At 30.1% G+C, this 22,933-nt stretch overlaps 2 protein-coding genes across 4 annotated transcripts; both read right to left on the reverse strand.

Moving 5' to 3' along the window:
• Window positions 10,880-13,747, reverse strand: LOC109330546 (protein Asterix-like). Its single transcript, XM_019564773.1, has 3 exons — window positions 13,507-13,747; window positions 13,306-13,406; window positions 10,880-11,214 (listed from the first exon to the last, which is right to left on the reverse strand). Exons 1-3 carry the CDS (start codon window positions 13,645-13,647, stop codon window positions 11,151-11,153), a joined length of 306 nt encoding a protein of 101 aa, XP_019420318.1. The 5' UTR covers window positions 13,648-13,747; the 3' UTR covers window positions 10,880-11,150.
• LOC109331203 (isocitrate dehydrogenase [NAD] regulatory subunit 1, mitochondrial) lies at window positions 14,745-19,945 on the reverse strand. Of its 3 annotated transcripts, none has more exons than XR_002105755.1 (5): window positions 19,356-19,945; window positions 18,229-18,468; window positions 16,538-16,616; window positions 15,155-15,488; window positions 14,745-14,974 (listed from the first exon to the last, which is right to left on the reverse strand). XR_002105755.1 is itself a non-coding variant. In XM_019565563.1 (4 exons), the coding sequence occupies exons 1-4, from the start codon at window positions 19,884-19,886 to the stop codon at window positions 15,214-15,216; spliced, it is 1,125 nt and encodes a 374-aa protein (XP_019421108.1). In that variant the 5' UTR covers window positions 19,887-19,945; the 3' UTR covers window positions 15,090-15,213. The 3 variants fall into 3 exon arrangements, 1 of the variants encoding a protein (XP_019421108.1); XR_002105756.1 differs by having other exon boundaries at window positions 14,745-14,965; window positions 15,153-15,488; XM_019565563.1 differs by lacking the exon at window positions 14,745-14,974 and having other exon boundaries at window positions 15,090-15,488.

A 22,933-nucleotide genomic window follows, 5' to 3' on the forward strand; every position in this document is an offset into this window, starting at 1 on the left:
GGATATCACCTGTCTCAAGATTTGATGTCTCGTTATGTACTAATCCTATAAAAAATTACAATTAATTAAAAAAATCATAAAAAGAAAATAATTTTTTTTGATTGCTTGTAATATAATTGGCTTGGGACATGAATTTTTTGGGACATATAATCTTTGTTCTTTTTACTAATAAAGAAAAGTATCTCATACTTCTATCTATTGCTATTTCATTTCTATCAAGGAATAGTGTATCTATGACTCCGGAATAAGAGGTGTAAGTTTCATTAAGTGATTCAAAATATATTATAATATGGTAAATAAGTTGTATGAGTTTAATTTTATAATAAATAAGTTGTATGGGTTTAATTTTATAATAAATAAGTTATATGAGTTTAATATTTTATAACCATTTCAAAAAATATAAATTATAAACACAACATATACACACCATGAGCCATAGCTTTTAACCCAATACACACATACAAGAACAACAAAAGACTTAATAGTCATTGACATGCATATTAAATAATGAGTTTAACTTAATTAAGCACTAAAGTTCCTCAAATTGCATGCACACATTTAATAAGAATCTTAACTTAAGCTCTTGAATAATGTTCTCCAACACTACTACAATATTCCAACAATATTCCAATGTGTATTAAATACTTTAAAGTTCATTTATTATAGGTACCATTTGATGATAAATGCATGCCCTTATTAGAAATATTAATAAGCTCCATCTTCATCTTCATCAACTAGAGGCACATTAAGGTCAAAGTCATAAACCTTTTCATCACTTTTATTTAAACTAGAGATCCCACCTTCAGATTCAGCTGCTCCAAGTTCATAGGGTGATTCCTCATTTTCCCCTAGTTAATAACACACAATTAAAATGAAGAAATATACACAAGTACTTACACTACTAATATGGCGTTGGTCTAGTAGTTAAGGCCTCATTGGATCCCAAGATCGATGGTTCAATTCCTGAGAGTGACATTTGTTGGAAGGAGCAGCTACAAACCTCGAAAGGTATTAGTTCCTTACCTAAAAAGATGAGGGGATACTCTTGGTAGTACTAAAAGTTGTAGTTTCGCTACGGTTTTAGGGTTACTCAGTGATTTAAATTGTGGCCGCAATATTGCGGTTGCGGTTACTGCCGCAACACCATCACAATGGTGTGGCCGCATCGAGCCGTAACACAACTGCATCAGGCTGCAATGCAATCGTGTCATGCCACAACGTAACGGTATTTGACCGCATTAGACTGCATCAAATTCAAAAATAGTTTTTTAATCACAAAATAATTTATACTGCAATGGCCACAATCACAGTAACCAAAACCGTTACCGCAACCACAATTTAAAACACTATGGTTACCTTGCATTTATCGCAATTGTACTGTGGTCATGATATCATTACAAAGATTTCTAAAACCGTAATATTGTAGTTGTGGAATGTAATTTAAGAGAACGTTAACATAATAATATGCATTAAGATCTAGAAAGTATGCATTGATTTTCACTTTTCACCTTGATCTAGTTGAAGTCCAAGAGCATGTGGTGATTCCACATTTCCAACTTTCTCATCAATGGCTTCACCTTCAATCACAATAATAAACAAATATATATATATTTTTGTTAAATATATAAGACAAATAAGAAACAATTTTCAAATACAAACATGAATATATACACATAACCTATAATATATTCCCTAACTTAAAAGAAGTGACATTAACACAATAAAGTGGATACCCTCATTTCTTTTTGCCAAAAACAAAATTGTACAATAAATATATACAAAATTGTTGGTAAAAATAACATGGTTGAGTTTTCACTTTGTATTTTATAAGGTGTATCCGTTGAATAATCTCAATAATAGTTACTTTCTTGAATCATATATTAGTAATCTTTTAAACCATTGAATCACACATACCCATTAACATCAAGGGTCCAATTTTGATCCCCAAGCATTAGCAATTCCAGCAAACTATGTTCTCTCAAAACCGCAATATTATTGTCACAATTATGGTTGTAGAGCACAGTTTAAAATATCGAATACACTTAGGGTTAATTTGGGAGAGAGAAAGGTTGAGAGTCATGAAATATATTTGTGAGATGATTCTCAAGCCTTCCATTTCCTTTTTTTTCCCTCCAAAATCCAAATCCCAAACAAACCCTTAATTATCGTGTATCCAAAATGGTCATCATTCTCTAGAGGTGTGAAATATAGAAGGAGCAACAACATAGGCTTAAAACAAATATAGGTTTGTACTCACATTCAATAGGGTTTGAGATTTAAGAATAGTATAGAAATATCATATGTTGTGTAACAAACTTTTAATTCTTATTTTCTTTACATTAATTAGGAGTATCTAACTATAGGGCAACCATAGTAGCATAATCATGAGTTACTAATGAAAAAAATAATGAAACTCATTCATGTACCTTATTTGCACATAAAACAAAATATGAGTGACATTTATATATCTTAAACATTATGCTATAATTATAATGCATACTAACCTTCATCTTCATCAATAATTGGAATATTAAGGTCAAGTTGGATTCTCTTAGAAGCATCAATAGTGAAATCATTTTTCCAAGCTGAAATATCATTAGGCAATGAGCACTTCTTGTTTACTTTCTCAATAGCTAATTCACTTTCATCTACAACCATATAAGAATACACATAATTAATCAGCAAAATGAATGAGAAAATAACATCCAAAATAAAATAATGTAGCTTAAGATCAATAAACTATAGTGGAATATTTTTTTTGCATATATTTTCATATTTAAAAAACCCAGTAAGTAGCTAGAAATGCTAGATTCTCATGTGTGATCCAAGATTTCCAAAAACATACCCATAGGAATGTTCTTAACCAAAATTTAGTTACAATGAGATAGATACATATTGGAAAACAAAGCTATCAAGCAGAAAGAAAATAGCAATAACAGTTAATCGGTTAACTGTGTAGTTAATCGATTAACTGGGTAAGTGTTAATCGATTAATATTATAGTTAATCGATTAACTAATTAGAAAATGACACATTTTACACTTTTAATACATGTTAAATTGTTTTACAACATATGTTTATTAGTTTGTTAGAGAGTTAGTTAAGTTAGTTGTATTGCTTGCTTTACGAGATATTAAGTATAAACAACACTCTCTTGTATCATTTCAAATTGAATGAAAAATCATCCATAATATTCATTTTATGCTTTCGCAATATTTTCGTAATAGTAAAACTTCTTCTTTTTCTAAGGGGTGGGGGATATATTCCATTGTACTACCAAGGTTTTGAATCTAAGGTGCTCAATCTTAATTTCCCATAATTTCACAAACTAAGCCAATTCTTAAGGACAAGTGTTCTTAATAGTAAACGTCATATTTTATTTTTATCATTATCATCTTTTTCTTCTAAGAAGCTTGAATTTTAATGCAAAATAAAAGTATGTGGATGACCACGTTTTCAAAATCAAACAACCTATATATGAAAGATGCATTAGAATATAAAATCAATCATGATTTTCACCCATAATCTTAAAGTTTTGAATACAGTGTCAATAGTTATAAATTATATTATAGTGATAAATTCAAATAAAATAAAACTAACTAAATCATATATAAGATAATATTCTATCAATCCAAATATCGTTTAATATGTCTCGAAGCTAAAGCTTAGTAAACTTTAAATATGTTACAAATAATTCATTTAAAAATAAAAATAAGTAAATAATTATATGGGCTCCATAATAAAATCGTCAAAAGGTAGTGTGAACTGCAAAATCTGTAGATATATCAACATCTAAATGATCGTCGATATGAAAAGAAGTCATTGCTAATATAGTTTTATCACTATGATGAAAAGCATCACCAAGATGATCATCAATGAGAAAAAATACTATTGGTATAATCACTATTTGAATTATTCATATGCTCATATTGTGTTGAAGATTGTAGACACCTTTTTTTTTTTGTAACTTAGCCCAAACAAAACTTATGCTTATTTTTTGAAAAATAAGCTGAAAATATAAACTATATATGTTTGGCAACAAAATAAAATTATAAACTCGGTTTTTTTGTTGAAAAAATAAGCAAAAAATATAAGCTTCAAAATCAGGGCTGACTTATTTTTGGTTAGTTTTTTTTTCTTTCAAATTTTCTATTTCCCATTTTACTCCAACATAACTTTATCTCTCTTGTCATTTTTACTCTTCCATCAAGCACCATAATTCTTCATATCATCGTCATAATTTATTAAAACTTTTATATAAAACTTGACATTCGTGTATTATTTATTTTTTTAATTGTTAATTTAAGTTTAACAACTTCTATTTATTTGTATGTCATGTTATCTTTTTAATATTGATATTGGTTTTTTTATTTATTTGAATATATATTTTTATATATATATATATATATATATATGATGGTTTATTTTTTTTCTTTCAATTTTTCACTTCTCATTTTTACCGCATCATAACTTTATATATGATTTGGTGTCACATCGTAATTGCACTATAATGTGATTGCGACAATCACCACAACCACAATATTATCACTTCATCACTTGATGTAGTCCGCAATTTGAAACAACTACTCATACATAATAACAAGAAATAGAAAACGTCATGTATGTCAATTTGGTTTGTAGTGGTTTGATCAATTTGATTATCGAGGAACTTGTTGGTTTTCAGAAATCAACAAAAATATCGAATTATTTGTAACAAGTTGTAATCATTTATATATATATATATATATATATATATATATAAAGTGTACCTTCAGAAAGCTTTCTTTTGTGAGTGATAATTCCAGTGTCAGATAAACCTTGATTGAGATTCTCCAGTGTGGGTTCTTGAATTGAATCACTTAATTCTTCTTCTGATCCTCCTTCAGTTGAAGCAATAACATTATCATCTTTTTCATGTTCATCATTTGGAGAAAGAAGCTTCTTAGTGATGGAATCATATGTCATTTTTTCCATGGCTAAAGAAAATGGCCTTAAACTCCAAAAAAATATATATATATTATGGATCCAATGAATGGATTTGTAAATGTTTATAGGTAGATAGATAGATATTATCCTCAAAACAATGTAATGAAATTGGCTAAACAAAATAGTGATATTTATATATTGTCGGTCTAAAAATTTATACACATCTATCATTTATTTGTATAATTTTTTTAAAGAGATAATAAAAATTAAAAATTAATAGTGAATAATGGACCGACAATATATAAAATTTTATATTGTTAGGGCATATATTTTTTTAGTCATGTTTTAAATTGCTCTTTATAATTATAATATTTCAATTTCATAACTTTCACCCAATTTCGAGATATAATATAATGTTTTATTATAAATGAATTATTATCTCTACTTTTGTGTAGTACTAACATAAATGCCTATATCATTATCATCAATACTTTAATGGAAAAGGTATTCATTTATGAAAAGTCATTAATATATTTACTTTTCATTCTTTAGTTTAAAGATAATAATATTATAACTAAGGAATAAAATTAATATATCTATTTTTATTAAGTATACATATTATTTTACTAATTTAATAAGCAATGATAGAATTGTAAAAAATAGTCAACAAAATTGTCTTTGTTTTCTAAATTGACTGTTAAACAAATTCCTTTTTCTTAAAAAAACACTTTTTAGATATGAAGGTAATATTTTAATTTTCTTAATGCATTTCAATGTTCAGATTTAAAGAAATTCCCAATGTTATTAATTATCCCATTTATTCATATCATATATTTAACTAGCAATTTAGCTCGTTCTATTTGCGAGGAAGGATTTTTCTTTTGTCGATACATGTTTAATAATTTAGAAAAAGAAATATATTTTTTAATTTATTAGGAAAATATATTCAAATGTAAAATATGTTTAGTTTTAAATAGAAATATCAATACATAATATGTCATATAAAATAGCAATTACATAATAATTGATGTACAAAAAATAAAATTATATAATATGGGTAGATTATCTTCCATTTTCAAACATAATGAAATAGGATCTTAGTCAATAAAAAAAATCACAGAACTATATGACAAATGCAACATACTAGATTTTCTTATGTTTATTTCATGATTTCGTAGTTTAATTAATAAAATTGATGTGCAAGAGATACATAAATTATGACCCGAAATTGATGTTGTTTTTTCTCATATATTAAAAGTTACGTTTCTTTGTTTATTCGTAAAATTTGTAAATGAGCTTTAAGATAAATTTTAACTTTATTTAGCATTAATTAAGATCATTTTTGCGAAAAATTATAGTGAGAGTAAACTTCTCTTTTATATATGATATGTATCTAGATGTTTTGGATTTGAAATGCACATAAGATCACATTATCCCAAGTGTCATACTTTGTGAAGCACAAGGAGAGATGTTGATTTAGTAGTGAAAGGTTTCATTAGATTTTTTCGATAAGTCAAAAAATTAAAAGTTCAATTTATATAGACAAAACTTATTAGGATGGACAACTAAGGTGAGGAGATAATTTAGTTATACAAAAAAAACATAAATTAAGTAATGCAACATGAAATGTGAATACTCAAGTTCAAATCCGTAAAATGTGTTTTCTATTATAATATTTATAAAATAAAATAAAATAAGCATAAAAAATAAGTTGTTCATGATATATTTGTTTGAACTATAATTAAGTATATCAATTATTTTATTTGAGCTATTATTTTTTATATACTTGTTCGAGGTTATAAATTATATACTTCAAATTTCTTACCTATAAGATGAGTGAATATTTTGATAATATCGAAAAAATTATATATTTTAAATTAACAGGGAATTAAATCGTAGAAATATAACTCTAAATCTAATTCCTGAAAAAAGGTATAACCCCTCAACTAGTGTAGTTGTCCACGTGGTGCGCGGATTTTGATTATTTTTATTACTAATAATATATTTTCTCACCTTTTTGGATAAAGAATTAATTTTTTTGGATTTGTAATTGCTTCTTCCAATAAGTGTCATTCCTAATAATTGAACTCTAGACCTTTGAAATTTCATTGAGGTCTTACACAACTAGACCAATAACTTGTTATTTTCAATTAAAAACTGAATTAAATTGGATTGAAATTGCATATGAATTTAGGATTAAATTGGATCACATATCTTAATGTGAATTAATAAATCCAAACATGACCAAATGTTATTTATGTCTTTAGGTCAGATGATTTTTTTGTTTAAAAACCAATCCAAGCTGATCGTGAACATCCTGATCATTTATAATACACTTAACCTACATAATGAGATGGTATTATCATTTCATTAAAATTTTCCATTTTCATAATATGTATATATTTAATACATTTTATTGTAAGTATTAATAAAAATAATTATTCAAATAATATAAATGATAAAGATTAATTACATCAAAATTGGTGTAGAATATCATCTCAGGTTCATCTTAATAAAATAAATAATAAAACACAAACCAATTTATAATTTTTAATGATAAAATTGTAAATATATTATAACACTATATAGGGATGATATCTTTTTGTTCCAAAAGATTGTACCATTTCATGTGACACTGCTGGTAATAAAAATATTTAATTATTAAATTTTTAATTAAAATATTTTGTTCAATTAATCATAAATAATAATACATAGAATGAAACACTGTATGAGATATCACACGTGCTCCCCTCTAAAGATTAGTGTATTCAATGGACCAAGTGTACCAAACATGAACTTATATATTTTATGGATTGCATCAAGAGATTAAATTATTCGAGTATCATTAAATGTTCTTATTATGTGTGGAAATGTTCTTATTGTAAATATTATAAGAATTAATTACATGTATATTTCCTAAAGTTTTAGTAAAATTATATAAATTATCCATCATTTTCTATCTGCCCCATTATTTATATACATTTGTAATAAGTATAATTAAACTAAAAAATATATAATATATTATAGAGACAAATCCAAATCTTATATGAATCAATATCTCTTCGTTATGTTTGGTTTATTACAATATAATATAAAAGTGATCTAAACATCTCTTTAGAATTATTATACAGGTTGTAACGAACCAAAAATGATGAAGAAACATCGACTCTTATATTATTTGGATTTGTCTCTATAATATATCTTTTTTGGTTAAAAGATCAAACATATTTCTTTTGCAATGATAGTCAGTATGTATATAAATTATGGATAATTTATATAAATATAAAAGTATATGAATGATTTGTATAATTTCATTAAAACTCAAATGATGTGAATATAATTTACACATTATAATATTCAATCTATTCATATGCATTAAATGCAAGCTTTTGGTAAGAGAAAATTTGGTGCATGAACTACTTGGTGACAAATATTGAAAAATACACTTATAAAAAAGTTGTTGGTCACATACTTTTTGTATTGTATACAAAACTCAAAAACAGAAAACAAAAGAGTTTAACCTTGGAAGAGCATATTTGTTATCCTAATAAGTGTGTCATTATATAGTTCATTTGTTGTGATTAGTCAAAAAAATATTTAATTTTTTTATTTTTAACTTAAATATATTTTTTAACTAATCACGACAAATGATACATTTTTTGGAATAAATATATTCGGTTTGACAAACTTTCTTTTTATTCTAGAATAGTGTTTAATAAGCTCTATTATTGTCATAGCAATTGTTATATCCTCATTTGTTGTAGCCTAGTGTTGAGAATACTTGTACTATTTGAAATAATAGTAGAGTTTAAATTAAAATAAATACAAATGGGAGAACATGGTTATTTCTCTATAACTTGGTTTAATGAATATCATTACAAGGTGTTTACACTCTCCTTTCACTCTCTTTTGTTTGGTCTTATCTTCATATACGTGTAGTTCTAGAGGGGAAATTTCTCAATGGAAAGTCCCACTAGTGTTTGTTGGATTTCATATATTATAATTTTATTATTGGTTGATGTTTATTAACATATATCTAATCATTTTTTGGGGTTAAAACATACATTTAATAATTATCTATGAAGTTTCATTAAAAACTTCAATTCATTTTCATATAAGCAATAGCATTTTTTAATCATTGTAATTAATGAATAAATGAAAATATTAGCACTATTTTTACTTTTTCACTGATAAAATACTAAAAAAAGAGAACATAGTTTACCCACTAAGAGTGCAAGAATTTTTTACATTGTTTATTTATTATTCGTTATTCATATGTTATTCATCGTTTATTATTAAATAAAACTGTGAATTACTATTCACAATATGCAAAAAAAAAATCCTTATAATACATAAATATATACATGTCACAATGTAAACACATATCTATTATAAAATTTGAACTTTCTTTGGAATAAATATATTCTCTTTTTTACATTATTTTTTATTTTTTTCTAATTAATTATATAATTCCCAAAACAGAATTATATTATGTTCAATAAAAGGAATATAGACCTCTCTCAATATTCGGGAACGCCTTGAACTGCCTTGGATGGTACTTGAAAAGGGACTTTGATACTCAATTCAATAAAAGGATATGGTATAGAGATATAAGTTAGAGTCAGAGTGTGTGAGTAAGTAACTCTTCCTTTTAGGTAGTTCTATCTATTTATGAAGATGTAAAGTATGGTATACTCCAAAGTAATTGCTTTAATCATAATGGATCGTCTTGCTTTATCCTTGCTCGGATTGTTAATATTATGTGTTTGGTTTACCATTGTCATGTGGATGACAACATGCACTGCTCAGGCGACATAGTTTGTCCTTTGGCATGTAGAAGAATTTTCCAACTTTAAAGGTATTGATTCGACCATGTCTTATCATTGTTGTCCTTCACCTAGCTATGTCGACCGCCCGAGCATGATTGACAATCGTGTGACCCAAATCTTACTTACCTAGTGATAGGCATGATTCCTAGAGGTCGAATAGTGTTGATCAATCCTAACACTCGGACTAAACATTTGCTCCCAATTTAGTGCCATGGATGTGCATGAGCATGCTCACCAGTTAAAGTTTGACACCTCGATTCATGTGCCATTGTTAGATCTTTACTGAGATTATGGGGCGCTCTTTGGAAATAGATGGGTTTTTTAGGCCCATTTTAATTATTTAAATTATAAAACGTTAAGTATTAAAAATTACATGGGCACAATTATGAGAAAATAATTATTTAAATAGTGTAAGATTTTTACATTATCAATCAGCACATCATTTACATTTTATTTATACTACTTTTACTTTGTTGAAGAGTCAATGATTATTAAATTTATTGAATGGTAGAGAATACAATGACAGTATATAAAACTCATACACAGATAGTAAATGCATTTTTCTCTTATTTAAATTATTAAATATGTAACGGAAATAATATAAATATTGATTTATATTATATACATAATAAACACCTTGATTTGTGTACATCTTTTTCATTAGATTAAGAATTATATTCAAATAACATTTTTTATTATAAATGTCTATTTCGAATTTTTATTAATTCTAAATCCTACAATTAATATTGTAACTATTATCAATTACATAATGGCAATGACAACAATTTAATACTTGTATTATTAAAAATGTAAGAAAAATATAAAATAATATATTATTTTTATATTATAGACATGACACTTTGTTTTTTTTTTTCATTTTTCTTAATGGCATTAAAAATTACATTTAAATAACATTTTACAGAACAAGGACATTTTGTTAAGTATACAATCAATTCCCAGTAATAAGTTAATCTCAAGAATTGAAAAATATTCCCAGAAATACTTATTGCTTACAAAACATGTTTTGGAACATACCCAACAATGACATTTCTGGTAATAACATCTCATGTATGTGATTCCCAATCTAGAACTCTGAACTTTGCATGCATCAATCATCATATGATAAAAACTACCAAAAATCACATACATGTATTCCATTCAATATTTTTCCAAACAGGTTAATCATGTTGCTCTCTTTATATTCCTAAATGGATAACTTTTAATGCTTAAAACATCATAATGCTGAAAGACACAAGTGTACAAAAGTCTTCACAAGCATATTACAGCCACAACTGAGAAATCATATGAAGAAAGATAAAAAGAAGCACCTGCTATGTTTGTTGATACCAGAAAACAGCCACAAAAGGACAATTTTGCTTCATGAAAACTTGAGATCTCAGCTTTGCTTGCTGGGCCTAGGAGCTCCGAAGTAGTTGGTTACCAATCCCATTATAGAAAACCTGAAGTTCAGAATTAACATATCAAGGTAACAGTTTTGATAGTGAAATAGAAAATTTGTTAAATTTATATTTTACCCAGAACTTAGGACAATAAATCATTACATGATACACTTCTTGTTTACAGAAAGGTGGAGAAATGAAGTACAAGGATCGCCGTTAATATCAATTATGTCCAAAATTAATGGAACATCCAAGATTAACATCACTTTTGGAGAAAGCTAGAATTTATTTTAGTATGCTTCTAAGCTACCTTTTCTATCATAGAATGAATCTAAACCTCAAAGACATTCATCAATTCTCAATTAATGATAATAATGAATAAGCATAATGTTCACAATTTACAGAAAAGATATTTGTCAACATAACGAAAGTATATCCTAATATACTCTTACCTCTATTATGTCTGAATGTGAAGAAACAAATATTTCGTACAATTAAAAGAAGTCTCGTGACTCTCATCTCCATAAAATACAATTCAAAAACAGCTTCACTAAATTACTATCTAATGCTACGGATATTGCATATAGGGGTAACAAATACATTTATAAAAGGATCAAACGATGCAGTGACAATATTGCATTTGTAGTAGTATCCACAACTGCATCACCACATTAAATTGCGGATGATCAATATCTAATGACATTAAAAAGGCTGTGACAGGACTGCAATGCAAATGCATCAACTGCTATGTTGCAACTTTTGTTTAATAAATTTCAAAGTTGCTATCGCTGGCTATAAAAAACTGCAGCTGCATAGGCCGCAACCAGCATCACAATGCCCACAACTGCAATAACACCAACTTCAGTTTTAAACCATGATGCGTGTACTGGTGTCAGAAATTACATCTTTGGACAATAGAATAGAAAGTTTTTTTATATATTCAACCCACACTTGTATATAGCAAATAGTGGATTTCTATTGATGGGAATTCTCATTGCTCAAGCAAATGCTACAGCTCATCCTATCATATCATTAAGTATTTTTGTTTAGTAAAAAAATGCTACAGCTCATAAACATGTCAGTACTCAGTATTGCAAAAGCATAGCAGTACTCCCATGGAAATTCTGAACTTTTATTTAAAGAGTCCATTTTGCAAGTAAAAATAGATTAAGTGATAGCCATTTATGACAAGATAGAGCTATAAAACAGAAGCAAGGATGAATTACAAGAGGGTAGACACATGCCATGATAATGGAGAGTTTCCTTGAGAAGAGAACATAAAAGGGGAAAAAAGAAACACAAGGTATATTGGTTCCCAAACCTTACCCCTCACAAATAGACACTTAGAGATTCTGAGCTGCCACATCACACATAGCCTGTGTTATTGCGAAGCAATTTCACAATGCCCTGGCAATTGCCATAGCACTATTGCAAGCTACCACTAATCATACAATTGACCTATAACCATCTATATATGATGTTGATGCTAGTTAGCTGATTATTGACTTGAGCATCAATTTTTTTTAACAGCTTTCTATACTCATGGATAATCGAGAACAGAAAACAGATTAAAAATCTGACTATATTTATTCCTCCTCCTACTGTAACATATGAGGAAGCAAATGTATAGGAATAGGATAACAAACTCAACTAAAAAAGGAAAGAAAGGAAAGTTATAGAATATTTTTACAGCTGATTCAGCCAACTCAATTGCCTTCATAAAACAAGGTACTATTTGGTCCAAGAATAAAACTGAATGTAGAAAAATCTTCTGTTTTATTCTATTTCATTCCACACAGTATTTTAAATTGCACTCAGCAATCACAATTTCAGCGGCAATATTGCAGTTTCCGGAGTCACAAAAATGGCATCAAGATCCCAATTGCGCCTGCATCACCCACTTTTTCACACAACTACGATAAATGTAACTGTGACCGCAATTTTAAAACACCAGTTCCACTCTTTAAATGGAACCATAATATTATACTTTTTAGTCTATTCTATTTATATATAAGACACAATTATTTCAGGATTTGAAACCATGATCTTCTCGTAACCTTACCCTTGCGCCGAGGCTCACCCTGATGTTTCACACAAATATGCATACAAATTAATCTAGACAAATGCAAATGAAAACGAAGAAAGACTTACATAATAGCCATCATAACTTGTTTGAGATCATTTTCGATATTCCTCATGTTAGCAATGGATTGCGCAGAGAACACGAGAGCGAGCCAAGAGCACAACTTGTACTGATTTTTTTATTAATTTATTTATTGAAACAATAACAGAAGATTAGTGCAATGAAAACTACAGATCCATAAAAACAAAGAGAAATGAGATGATCCGAACCTTGAACATGACGCCGGCGATGCCGAAAACGACGGCGATGAAACCGGCGTAATCGATCGGAAGATCTTGCGGGGAAACTGGCGGCGCGACGTATGGCTTCGCCGCCGATGGCTGACGTGGATCGTTGGCGTGCGATGACATGACCTATTTCTCTCTCTCTCTGCGTTCGTTGGCTTTTCAATTTGTTTCTATAATTTATTTATTTTTATTTTAATCTAATTAATTTTATATTGTATATCATCTATCATTGATTTGTATTACTTTGATTTAAGAATCAATAATGGTTAACAAATCAATAATTTTTTTAATTTTCAACTAAAACTCATAATATGTGATACGTTTAGAATAATCTATAAACTATTTCTACAATTTTTTGAAATGGTGTCACTTAGAATAGATTTTAGGTTATATATCTAATGAAAAATAATTATAAAGAACTTGAAATATATAATAATTTAAAGAACTTAATTGAAAATAAAAACTTGAAGAACCTATTTGAAAAACAATCATGGGATTAACTTAAAAACAAAAAAATATATAACTATTTTAGATTTTTTAGAAAGGATATAATAAAATTGCTTGATGAATTCTTCCTTAATAAACAATATTTTTTATTTGTATTCCTAAAAATCATTATTTTATTTAAGAGACAATAATTATATTATTGCACTTGTATGCTCGAAATCATGGGTTAATTTGAATTAATAAGGAATTATTATCCTGCACTAATTCTATATTTTCTCTTGCTAATGATAATAGGTTCCATTCAAATAATTTATGCACCTTTTAACATATAAATATTGAATAAAATATTGATACTCTACAAAGCACTTTCATTATTATCTTGTCAAACCGATAAAAAAATCACTTTTTCTGTAGAAGCACATGCTGAGTAAGGGAGATGCCTGATGTTAAAAGAAACTGTTTTAATTAATATAATGTAATATTATAATAATATTTGTTAAAAAGCTATCTCAGTGTTTAAGTTGAATTTTGGAAAATAAATTAAAAAAAACTTCAAAATCATGAAATACATTTATAATAATTTTTCTCTTCTCTTATTTTTCCTCCAAAATCTAACTCATAAACAAATCATTACGCCATAGAGGGAAAAAGAGATCTTTCACTTCTATCTTCCAAGAAACAAGTCATGTTTTTGGGTGAGTCATATAGAAATTGTATTTTACACAATAAATATGTATGATTGAAATCATTATTCAACAATTAATAAATCTCCATTAACATCAAGTTCAGATTCATACCTTACTATTTAGTAATTACCACTTTCTCTACATATTCTTCAGGAAAATAAATACATTTACTGTGCTGCATACACATTATTTAGGACCCCAAAATTGTTATTTTCAATATGAAGGGGCAAAACAAAAAAGGATACCCAGTGAATAAGGCCCCACCTACCATTACACTAAGGCTCACCTTCCTTTGGAGAAAACAATATTTATAAAATAGTGTAATATTTATACATTGTTATTGTAAAAATTAATATACGGTCACTACATCATCCACCATTTGTTTGCGTTACTTCTTCTGAAAAGTCAATAATGATTAAAAAATGAATGGTATACGATGAACTGACAGTGTATAAAACTTTTATACCAGTGCATAAATTTTGTTCTCTTGATGAAATTAGTTAGAAAAGAATATAGGAGGCTAACTTCATTTAGGAATCAGCAAATAAGTAATAACTCAATCTAAAGCACGTATGACTGCATCAACAACCTCTTGGGTGGTGCTTGTCCCTCCAAGATCCTTGGTCCGGTATTTGCCCTCTAGAATGACTCCTTCCACAGCAGTTTCCAATCGGTCGGCGAATGCCGGAAACTGGAGATGCCTAAGCATCATAGCTGATGAGAGAAGAAGCGCAACGGGGTTGGCTTTCTGTTGTTCAATAATTTTATCAGTACCAACATTTCCTGCTGAAGCACCTTGCTCAAACACAGCATGCTCAGCCCCAACATTACCTACAAATATGGCATTCAGAGTTTGTGATTTCAAGAAATAAATATGCCAAAATGATTTTTCTCAACAATTACATCTACCTACCGTATCTCTTTCCGCCTCGACCCCCCAAAATAAAAAGGAAAAAAAAAACCTCTGGACCAATACGATGGTGTGTGGATATGTTATTTGTGTCGAAAACAGCTTAACAATTAAATGTTTTCGAAGAGCTTTAGAAAAACTAGTGATCATTTCTCATGATTTAAGCTGTGAAGTAAACATGCATCAGCTGCTGCCATTAAAACCAGCTTGATGCCATTTTAGCTCTGTCTTCTATTCCTAATTCCTCTCTACAATAATACTGCCACTGCTACCATTACAGCCACTTCTTTGTCTACTTCACAGATTCACTACTATTTTTTGCTGTAAACAAGAGGGAACAAACCTACACAAGGGAATGGATTAGCCAGCTGCATCATCCAGTCAAATCTGCCCACGTGCACACCCGAAAAGGAGGTTAAAATAAAAGTTGGGGAGACCAACATCTTTAGAATGTGCTTAGCCATTCCATTCCGTTCCGAAAAAAAGTGTTCAATTCAGTCTACCGACTAGCAACTTCAAGATGTTCCAGATGTTTTCTACTATCAATGCCCAAAAATGGCATGGCAACCTCCACAACCTGATATCAGTTATCACTACCTTATATTTCCATTTTGACTTCTACCAACAACTCCATTACCCCCGCAGTGAGCCAACGACAGCTTCTGTCTCCAGTTCGTATGGAGATAGAAAAATTAACTTCTAGCTTGGTACAAGTCTTATGTAATCCAGTCTACTACAGTAATATGTTTTTATTTGAAAAGATTTTCAATGCATAAAAATGATCCCCAGAGTAACCATGTAGACAAGCGCATGATTAATAAACTGGGCCTAGTCCTACAAGTGTTGAACATTTAGTCACACATCTGACAACGGCATTATAGAAGTGAATGAGTAGACAAAAAGGAAACAGGAAACATACTTAAGTGACAGCAATAAAGTTGCAATATGCAGTAATAACTAATGACAATACCTCCTGGCATGACTCCAGTGCCTCCAGCAATACCTGCTGCAGTATTTGCAACTAGATTTCCATAAAGATTGGGGGTTACCTAGCAAGTGGAAATAGCATGTGTGAGCTTCAAACTTCCTTATTTACTGAAAATGGGAAGTAAATTACAAACACTGATTTGCAAGGGAGAACCATCAGAATTACAGTTTAAACATGAGTGGTTCACACTTGTAATAGAAAAGATAAACAAACAAATGTATCCTTCAATATTCCATGGAAGTACATCAACATCCCTTAAGGGTATGTTTGGATGGAGAAGTTTAGATGGAGAGGGAGAGGTTTAGAAAATTATTAAATGTTTAAACCAATGAATAAAAGGGATGGTTGGAAGTTACATGATAGTCTCTCATTATATTCCTATCGTTAAGAATAAGAAAAATCCATCCTTTCTCCTTTCCTAAACACTCCTCCACCCGAAGTCCAAACTACCCCCCAAAGACCAACAAGTGCTACGGCACACCATTCATTATAAGAAATCCCTACTTTATTCATCTCCATAGGGACAAGGGAGATAAGTAAATATTTCTTTCATATGTATCAAAAGGCTATCCAAACCCAACTGCAATTACATTTTACTCAACTATTAAATAAAATACTCATCGTCTTCAAATATTCCAAAATACGTTATAACTATTTTATCATAGGCAAAATATGCATTTTACATCTTTATTTCTTTTTCCCCCAAATTAGAACTCAATCTTTATTTTTGTTGATTTGATCCTTTTGTTTCAAATAGTCAATCAATCTAGCCTTCCTTCACACTTCCACTAGTCCCATTAAAAGAAGCAATGACATGTCACTAACTATTGATGTCATTTCATCATCACATCATCACCATGTCAGCAACATTACCACCATTACGGGCATGTCATCACTTCTAAAAGGGTTTATGACAGAATCATTACAGAGGATCAGATTGGTTGATGTCTTGATGATTTAAAACTCTAGGGACCAAATTGGCAAAAATAAATGATTGGGACCAAATTGACAAAAATAAATAATCAGGGACCAAATTGAATTTTTTAAACGTAACAGACTAAAATGCATCGTTTGCCTTTATCATACTAATTAATCCTCTAGCATAATTAGAAATAATATCAATGACTATCAGATGCTATCAGTATCAATATTTCCACCTTCCAAGACAATGTGCTAAAAGAATACTCCTTCTCTTTTTCCCACATTCCCAACAATCCTCAATGGCCATAACCACATTATGAAACATCTCAATCCCTAGCTTTTATTTTTTCCATTAAACCTTGAAAGACCCATTTGATTGAACCAACAGTGAAAAAGCCTTAGCAAGAGTAGAGCATTATTTATCGTAAACATCTTAGCTTTTATTATAAATACCCACTGTATTTTCTGCCACTACTCATTACTGAGTTGATTTCCCTAGTAGAAATAAATTATTGAAACATAAACGGGGGAAACTTAAAGCACACTTCCCTAACACAAAAAAATATACAGAGATACAATGGATTCACAATTAAAGCAAAGAGTTGTTTTTCTTCATAAAAAACTGGGAAAAGTATGTTTAAAAAATCTTGCAAATCAAACAAGAGTAAATCTACATGTTTACTCTGCAAAAATATATTAAACAAAAGTGACTAAATAGCTGGGGACCAGGATTTAATAGTAAATTTGCATACCATGACATCAAACTGCTCGGGCTTTGAAACAAGCTGCATGCAGCAGTTATCCACAATAATTTCATTATACTTGATTCCAGGATACTTTGTAGCAACCTCTCGACAAGATTCCAAGAATAAACCATCTGCAAGCTTCATAATATTTGCTTTGTGCACAGCAGTCACTTTCTTTCTGTTATTTAGGTAAGCATACTCGAATGCATATTTAGCAATACGCTCTGAACAGAACTTCGTTATTACCTAGCAAAATGTTCGGATAAACACCACACATAAACCCTACAACATCAGTATCAAGGTGATAACTCCATGATAAGTATACACTAAATTTACAGGGAGGAAAACAAAATTAAACAAGGAAAATAACTTTCCTATAAAAAGAATTGCCCTATAAATTATAGAAACCAGAAAATATCTGGAGTACAATCAACTAGACCTTAGAGTAGAAATAGGCAAAGCATCAACTTTGTCTGGCAGCATGCAAATATTGAGTAAGGATCCTCTCCAAGTACCACATAATAACACACAAAAAGCAACATGTTATACACTTTTATCCCTTTGTTTACCATGAAATCACATTTTTGCCATTGAAAATATGTGTAAAAACAACCACTTGCCTCTCCATTGGAGAGGATCATTGCTGGCAAATATTAATATATATATATGGGGAGAGAGAGAGAGAGAGAGAGATTCAATTTAATTACATGGCCAAAGTTTAAAACAGTGGCCACGGTCATGGTTTCAGAGACTCCGAAGATCTCAACATTACATACTAGTGCAGGTAACTGCTTCCGCGAGTGCGATCACGGTGCAGTTTCGGCAACTTCCAAAACCTTAACATTCTGGTATCTGTATTCTGTAACACCTAGATTTACAATCTTTTACCTGCCTCCGTTGAAGCTTATCCCACTTAATTCAGAATGACCACGCTCTGATCACCAGCTTACAAATCAATGTAATTCCACCCATCACGGATAAGTTATAGTATCCAATTTAATTTAACCCAAACCTAATGGAAATTAAGTACTGCACAACCCCCCTTACAAAAGAAATCACGAAATTCTCACAATAGTAACAACATTACAACGAAAATGAATCATTTAACCAAAATACCAAAAAAAACACAATACCTTAAGGCTTTCAACAACACCAGGAACAACCTCGTGTTCGAGTCCGGCGTATTCACCCTCAGTATTCTCCCTAATGACAACAATATCAACATTATCATGGCGCGTGGGTAATCCAGGTAGATTGAAACAATTAACAAGTGAAGCATATAGATCAAGCTCCTTCCTAAGCTGAACATTAAGCGAACTAACACCACCACCCATAGGAGTAGCAAGTCCACCTTTCAAACACACCTTATTCTTCCTTATCGATTCCAGAACCTCTTGCGGCACCGATTTCATGTCACCGTGGACATCGAATTTCTCGAAGTAAACCGGCGCGTGCATCGCCTCCATCACTTGTTCGACGGCGCCGGTGACGAGTGGTCCGATTCCGTCGCCGGGGATGAGGGTGACGGGGCGAGGGGAAGCGTCGCCGGGGCGGTGCATGTAGGTGACGGATCGGGATGAGATGAGAGGGGAGATCGATGAAGAGAGAGGGAAATTGGATCTGGTGAAGAGATGATTGAGGATTGAAACGGTTCTTCTCGCCATTGTTGTTCTTCTGGGGAATGGTAGCGTAGCTTTTGTAGGGTTTTGAAATTTGAATCAATGATTGGTATGAGAGAAATTATAGGCTCTAGAGAGAGACTAGTAACAATTTTACTCATCTCTTCTATTTTTAATGGAAACTAATACCGGCACATCAAAAAATATTTTATTATTAAATTTTAAATTTAAATATATTATTTTTTCACAAATGTTGTCACATCTAATTGTCTAAGAGTGTAATATATATCTGTACGAATATCAGTAAATATTGAAAGTCTGGGAATGGAAAAACACTATATGTGTTTGCTTGCACTCATTGTCATCCCTAATCCGAACTCATTACAAACAACTATCAAATCCAAGGTTGGAAGTAGAGATGGCAAAACGAGTATTGCTCGCGGGCGCGCCCACATAGCCCGCACTTTTTTGCGGACAGGGCATAAAAATTTACCTATTTACCTGTTTTGCTCGGCCTATTTTGCCCGCTAAGTTTGTGGGCATTTCTGTTGGACATGCGAGCGGCCCATAAACATAATTTAAGGAAAAAGTAAGAAAATTTTAAATAAGTTATGAAGTAATGTGATTTTTAAACCCTAACAAAATTGTAATCTAATGTGATTTGTTAAACTTCATGTAAAATATAAAAAAATTTGTTAATTTTTTATCTTCAACTACTTTATTTAATTTAATTTCATTTATTATATGATTTTTTTTATTTTTTTAAATTATTTAACAATGTCCGCGGGCTGCCCGCAAGCCTGTTTTAAAATGGACAGGACATTGAATTTTGCCCGTTAACTAATACGAGCATATCCGCACCCGCTTAAATTTTTGCGGGCATTTAGAGGCGCGGGCTAAACGGGTCAAGCAGCTTGTCATCTCTATTTGGAAGCCTTGATATTATATTTTGACGTGTATGTTATATTAAGGAGTTATAGTTTGATATTATCCATATTTTAACTTTCATTTCTAATTGTATTGCCTAATCAACAAAGAAACTAGAAAAAACAAAATATTGTTAGAATATTTTTCTATTCTATTGTGATCATCTAAAAATAAGGTGTTTTAAATGTATTTATATAGAAGAATTAACATAATGATTTGGGATCACTATTGTTGATGTCTTTCATCTTTGAATTTATTTTATAAACAAAAGTTTTCACATTAAGTTTTGAATTATAGATGATAGATTAAATTTTCAATGTACAATAAGATGTTCAAGCGAAAATTTATTACCATAATATTTTTTACATATAAATAAATTCAATGGCCAAACTTGTGAGCTTATATCTTTTAAGTGATAGTGCTTTTTGACTTGGACCAACCCTCGTTAACAATATCTACTTAAAATAATTAAACATTTAATAATGTGATAAAAAAATAGTGTCATGTGATTTGCCGAATAAAATATTAGAAACAAAATAAATGTTTCAACAACTCTCCAAGTTGAGCATCACAAACAATCATAAACGATCGGACGCTGGTTCAAATGATACATATTTGATTCTTTTTAAGCAAGTTCTTTGGTTCGAGTCTTGTAGATGAAAAATGTTTATCAGGAGAGTTAACCCCATAGACTTATAGATGTTCCCGACTCGGATAAGATTGCTTCCAGTATGAAGATACCAGCGGGAAACAAAAAAAACAACCATAAATGAGTGGAGAGCAGTGAGCTTGTTCAACATTAATAGGACAAGTGTCCTACTTAATGGGGAAAATAAAGACACCCATCCCCATTTTATATTCATTCTTTAATCCTAATCGTCCCTTTCAATTCTCCACCTACTTCACATAAGTGTTTCACAAGAAACTTTAAGTCGCTAGTTGTAAAATAATTTTTTTTTAATGAACATTACATAAAATAATATATTAACTACAAAAAAAAACATTTTAAATAATTTCACTGATATTCTAATATTATGGGGACAACAGCCAAATCTTTAATCTGAATAGGTGAATTGAGCAACACCTTAGTATTCTATTAATGAAACTGACCGGTACAACCGATACGGTTCAATTAAAAATCAATTGATATTACGTTAGTTTTTGACCCATATGATTGCATGATTAGTATAATTGTTGTACAATATCAATATTAAGACTGATTTATCGGTTGAACTGCCTAACATGAAACGACTTATAACATTATTGGATATCTACTACATTTAGTGTATTCTCTTATGTCGTCCAAAATTCTTTCTCATTTAGCATTGTAAGTCTTATAGTTATAGGCAAAATTTTCTCTTAAACTTAAGTGACACATTTCTATCACATATAACACTTGATGCAATCAATCATTTCATCCACCTAGCTTGAACCTTATGGTTTACATCTCCCGCAATTTCCTTGTTGTGTAGTATGATTGACCTAATATATTTAAATCTAATTACTTGTGATATGATATTCTGACTAGGGTTTGTCACTCGCATGTTAAATTACAGTCCATATAATTAGTTTTACTTCGACTTATACAAAAGTCATGTACTTTTAAAGCATATCTTTACATTTTTTTTGTATGACCAAGTGTACCCCTCACCCTTATAGGTAAGGAAGTAATCCCTTTCGGGATTCGTAGTTGCCCCTCCAACAAAATCGCTCGTCGGAATCAAACTTTTAACCTTTTGATCATTCTGGAGATCTAGAGATGTCTTATACCACTAGTCCAACACCTTCTTGATACCTTGTAGCTTCACAATTAATTCCTCTATCGATTCTCCAAGAATATCATTACAAAAAACATGTACATGTTCTTGGGGATACACTATAAGGAAGGAAGTAGCTCAATGATTAAATATTTGAAAGCAAACATTGAGTAAATCAAAACATGGGAATATCTATCAAAGACAAATTTTTGGGTTCAATTTATTTTCCAGCCTAGCACACTTCTCATGGGAATTTCTTAGATGGATTTGCAGAGGGGTTTGTGTATTTGGAATTCAATCAGTAAAACTAAAAATGTTCTCAGGGGTGGTGGCTTCAGTATTCTAATTGGGGACAATGAGGCTTTTATTATCCGGTAGAATAAATATTCATTTCAATTTCTCATATTT

Source organism: Lupinus angustifolius, chromosome LG17, assembly GCF_001865875.1.
Source record: "Lupinus angustifolius cultivar Tanjil chromosome LG17, LupAngTanjil_v1.0, whole genome shotgun sequence".
Taxonomy (NCBI): Eukaryota; Viridiplantae; Streptophyta; class Magnoliopsida; order Fabales; family Fabaceae; genus Lupinus; species Lupinus angustifolius.

Excerpts from the sequence above, each read along its gene's own strand:
- LOC109331203 (XM_019565563.1), bottom strand. The coding sequence starts at position 19,886 with ATGGCGAGAAGAACCGTTTCAATCCTCAATCATCTCTTCACCAGATCC. Across the intron at positions 18,469-19,355 it reads GTGTTGTTGAAAGCCTTAAG|GTAATAACGAAGTTCTGTTC; the intron begins GTATTGTGTTTT and ends ACATTTTGCTAG. Across the intron at positions 15,489-16,537 it reads CACTGGAGTCATGCCAGGAG|GTAATGTTGGGGCTGAGCAT; the intron begins GTATTGTCATTA and ends CCATATTTGTAG.
- LOC109330546 (XM_019564773.1), bottom strand. The coding sequence starts at position 13,647 with ATGTCATCGCACGCCAACGATCCACGTCAGCCATCGGCGGCGAAGCCA. Across the intron at positions 13,407-13,506 it reads TCGCCGGCGTCATGTTCAAG|TACAAGTTGTGCTCTTGGCT; the intron begins GTTCGGATCATC and ends TAAAAAAATCAG. Across the intron at positions 11,215-13,305 it reads CAAGTTATGATGGCTATTAT|GTTTTCTATAATGGGATTGG; the intron begins GTAAGTCTTTCT and ends TCTGAACTTCAG.